The following is a 4362-nucleotide window of genomic DNA, read 5'->3' as shown; positions in this document are numbered from 1 at the left end:
GCTGAGCATACCCCCATCTGTTGTGTTCCTTCGCTTGTACACCATGCCTAGTGCGCACATGGCCTTGTAAGCGTTATAATCCCATGCTTGTACTCTTCTTCTATCAATACAAAGATACGCATCTCGTGTATTCGCGAAAAAATGGTATATCTATATTTATAACTGGCCGGTTATCTAGCTTTTGTAGATGCGCAGTGCCGTAGCCAGGATTGTGCCAAGCCACATACAAGCCCCAGGCCAATCATTAGGTAAACTGCTAATCAGTGTTTAAATCGCTACAGTGAATTAAGCAATCTATGTACATGGGCGGAGCCAAGCACAATTGATAGATTGAGATTGTGATGAGATTTGTTTTCCCCTTCTTTTTTTACAGCTGTGAAATGAAACGTGGAGTCGTAAATAGATTGAGCTAAGATTTTTTTTCTCTTACTTCTATTTTTTCTACCGACAAAGGATCTTGGGTCTTTTGAGCAATTTTTGGCCTGGGATTTGGTAACTGCACCTATGCCATAATAATTTGGTCCCACCAGATGATCGACTCGTAATTTCTGATTAACACGGGAATATCAAGAGAGTCTGGTATAGATAGATAGATATAGATTCTTTCGTGTATAGCACAAGATGTGACCATGAAATTTTCATGGTAAGCATTTGCGGTCTCCACACCAGGATGCACGCATACGTCTTTGAAAGCGTTCAAACTTTCACTATCAGTACAGCATGTACTGCTAGCATTGACTTCATTTTTGGATTCTAGTTTCCTTAGCCGCCTGTCTCTGTTTCTTAGAAGAGCCGCACTGCACTGCACGTGTTGGCCATCGCCTTAGCAGTTTATGCTTCTTCGCGGGTACTACTCCTGACTCCTGTTATATATATGTGACAGACTGACAGGGTTGTGTGGTCATATGGAGTTTGGAAGGAAATCTTGGGTGGCTGCAGTCCTCTGATCCTTCTCATTCTGGAGGCGTATTCAGGTATGTTAGAAGTTAATTTGTTTCCTCTCCACCGAAATGATGTATTCATTGTGGGCATTGTTAAGCACTAGAACAGAACTATCAAGTCTACCATCTAAAGCCTTGTCTTCTTCGTAGTTCATGTCTTTCCCTCAAGTCTATCATCGAAAGCCTTGTCATATCTCAAGAGTTTATCGAGGGAAATCACCCCAAATAAGAAACTAATTATCGGGTATTTCCCCTCGGCAACAACCCGATCAAATACACACCAACAAGGAAATGGAAACAGAAAAAAAATGGGAATTAATCTGTTTAAACTACACACACACACACACACACACACACACACACACACACACACACACACACACACACCTGCAGTGCATTATGCTTCTTCTTTTTTATGTAATTTCGTCATAAGTATATTCCTACATGTTCCTCATATATAAAGTCTAAGTCAATTTATTTGGCCGCTGGGTGAGATGTAGATGCGGAGACTGAGCTACTGAGGCGCCATACATGACTGGACGTTTACTTTTTATTCTACGCAAGTCTGCTAATCTGCACGTTAATTAATTTTTGCAGTACAAACCAATATTCTGGTTGGTGATTGTCAGCATGGAGATGGCAAGTAGCGCCAAGTGGTTTGCTGTGGCTCTTGTTTTCATCACTGTGATCCTACTCAGGGTCATAAGAGGAAGGAGGATGGCCGCTGCTCCAGCCAGTGAGAAACCACCTCCACCTGTGGTGAATGGTTTTGCTTTACTAGGACTTCTACCTAGGCTTCTTACAATGGACCTTCGAACTAAGATAAATTGCCTGCACGATAAGTATGGCAGTGTGTTCACAGTTAGTCCTTTTGGACTAACTAATGTAACCTTTCTGATCGGCCCGGAGGTCCAATCCCATTTCTTTCAAGGGTTGGAGTCAGAGATTAACCATGGCAATCTTCTTGAGTTCCTTGTGCCGATGTTTGGACAAGAGATAGGTCAAGGTGTCGATGCAGCCACTCGGACTGAGCAGTCCCGCTTTTATCTCGATGCATTAAAGCAATCCAAGTTGAGGAGACATCTTGATCCAATGCTTCAAGAGGTCGAGGTGTGCACGCTATCTTCTGTAACCTTCATTCCATTCAGAAGCTTTAATACATCATCATGTGGTTATATAATGTACCATGAGGAAGCGGCTAATTGTTACTTATATATTTACTACTCTTCCAAACATAATTTATATATTGCAGCTTGCAAACTCCTGTCTTGAGACTAGTCTAGCTAGTGTTGTCTTCTGAATTCATAACTACAAGAGAAGTTACCATGGAACTTTTTCTACCTCATTAGAATTTGTAGATAAGATGGAACAATAACATTATTAGTTTCCAACTGAGAAGAGTTGTGAAAATTGAAATATTTGTCCGTACTCCGTACTCGGTAACCTATCAGCATCACTGATTAACAATAGCATTCTATAGCGCCGTTAATAGCACGCTAGAGCGTGCTGAGAATTATCTCGCTAAATAAATTATTGTACAATGCCTCGCTAATAGTGTATTTTGAGGCGTGCGCTATTTTGCTATAGCATACTACTATTTTTTTTCCTTCAGCATACTTACAGATTATATTGTGTAGAGAGTTAGTTTGAATTTATGCTTAAGGATGCTAGCTAGATTTGCAAATTTCTAGTATTGATCAATGTTCTTTTGTCCGTAGAGCTACTTTGGCAAATGGGGCCTGGAAGGAGAAGTTGATTTAAAACATGAGTTTGAAGAGTTGCTCATGTTGATATCGAGCCGATGTCTACTAGGAAAAGAGGTTCGGGAGAAGATGTTTGATGAGTTCTATAAACTATTTCGTGATGTCGAAAATGGAGTGAACATGATCAGTGTCTTCTTCCCATATATTCCAATTCCTGCAAACCGTAGGCGTGACAAAGCACGTCTTAAGCTCATCGAATTACTTTCTGGAACTGTGAGGTCACGTAAGAGCTCCCCCTCAGTGGAGGAAGATGTGCTACAAAGATTGATAGATTCCAAGTATAAAGACGGCCGCTCCACAACGGAAACAGAGGTAACCGGGATGATCATTGCATTGATCTTTGGTGGAAAGCACACAAGTTCCCTCGCTAGTACCTGGACTGGAGCTTGCCTACTCACCCATCCAAAGTTCTTAGCGGCTGCATCCCAGGAGCAAAAGGAAATCATGATGAAATACGAGGACAAAATAGAATATGATGCCTTGTTAGAGATGAATACCCTTCATAATTGTATCAAAGAGGCACTTCGGTTGAACCCACCAACAACAATGTTGGTTCGCAAGGCACTTAAACATTTCACAGTGCGGACAAGACAAGGCCAAGAGTATGGCATTCCCAAGGGGCATACTCTTGCAAGTCCCATAATACAAAACAATTACTTGCCTTACATTTATAAGGACCCCGAGGTATATGATCCAGATCGGTTTGGTCCCGTAAGGCAGGAGGACGTGGTTGGCGGCAAGTTTTCTTATACATCCTTTGGTGGTGGAAGGCATTTTTGCAGTGGGGATGCCTATGCTTACATGCAAGTTAAAGTTATATGGAGCCACTTGCTCAACAACTTTGATCTCAAATTATTATCTCCTTATCCCAAGACTGACTGGAGTAAGTTAATCCCAGAGCCTCAAGGGAATATGATGGTTAGCTACAAGAGACGCCAGCTGCTAGGCTAGCTTGCTATATATATCATTTGCATGAGGAGCACCGGCTTGCATGCTTGTGTTTGTATGGGTGCATCACTTATTACTTGTATTTGTGTATGTTTTTATGATTGTAATAATTTTCAGTAACCCTTGGATGAGCTATATATGGTCTTCTCATAGTGTGTGCCACTAGTAAACATTTGGTTGGTTTCCATTAACTCAGCGGATTCACCCATTAGCTGGTCTTTTTCCTTTTTTCCCTTTTCTGTAAATACTGTGAAACTTTATAAAAGATTAATAAAAGTACATGTAGTAGGAAATTCTTAAAGTTTCTGGTAAAAAAACATTTTTGACCCACTCCTCTAGGATGGACTTGCAGATTGACCGGAATCATCGCATCACCACAAGAGCACGTAGACAGCGATGTTGGGAGCCATGGTCACCATGAGATGGTGGTCATCGGAAATTACCTTAGCATTGCATGTTTTCCAAATTCCTCATAGCACAACCATCACAGTTGTGCAGCAGAGGCAAGGTCGAGCCGGAAATCATGCCATGGAGACAGGCGTGCAGAGGGCTTCGACGATGGGAGCATGGGACATGCCACCTGGAAGCACAACCCCCGGCCCTGATGGCATGGGCATGATCGCACCCGAAGAATAGGTACTGGATGGCCTCCTCCTCCCCACAGAAGACACAACTTGCAGTGGATATAATACAAGGATGATGAAGCATGC

At 42.1% G+C, this 4362-nt stretch overlaps 1 protein-coding gene across 1 annotated transcript; it reads left to right on the top strand.

Moving 5' to 3' along the window:
- Positions 1 to 885: 885 nt before the first annotated feature.
- On the top strand, positions 886 to 3787 carry LOC119298739 (obtusifoliol 14-alpha demethylase-like). Its single transcript, XM_037576025.1, has 3 exons — positions 886 to 974; positions 1539 to 2051; positions 2660 to 3787. The coding sequence occupies exons 2-3, from the start codon at positions 1572 to 1574 to the stop codon at positions 3653 to 3655; spliced, it is 1476 nt and encodes a 491-aa protein (XP_037431922.1). The 5' UTR covers positions 886 to 974; positions 1539 to 1571; the 3' UTR covers positions 3656 to 3787.
- The last annotated feature ends 575 nt before the right edge of the window (positions 3788 to 4362 follow it).

This window comes from Triticum dicoccoides, chromosome 5A (assembly GCF_002162155.2).
Source record: "Triticum dicoccoides isolate Atlit2015 ecotype Zavitan chromosome 5A, WEW_v2.0, whole genome shotgun sequence".
Lineage (NCBI taxonomy): Eukaryota > Viridiplantae > Streptophyta > Magnoliopsida > Poales > Poaceae > Triticum > Triticum dicoccoides.
Note: the sequence above shows the minus strand (reverse complement) of the source record. Positions and strands in the feature narration are given on the sequence as shown.

What these genes read in the sequence shown, in the direction of transcription:
- LOC119298739 (XM_037576025.1), top strand. Translation starts at nt 1,572, where the DNA reads ATGGAGATGGCAAGTAGCGCCAAGTGGTTTGCTGTGGCTCTTGTTTTC. An exon ending in CAATGCTTCAAGAGGTCGAG is followed by an intron (nt 2,052 to 2,659) that starts GTGTGCACGCTA and finishes TTTTGTCCGTAG; the next exon opens with AGCTACTTTGGCAAATGGGG.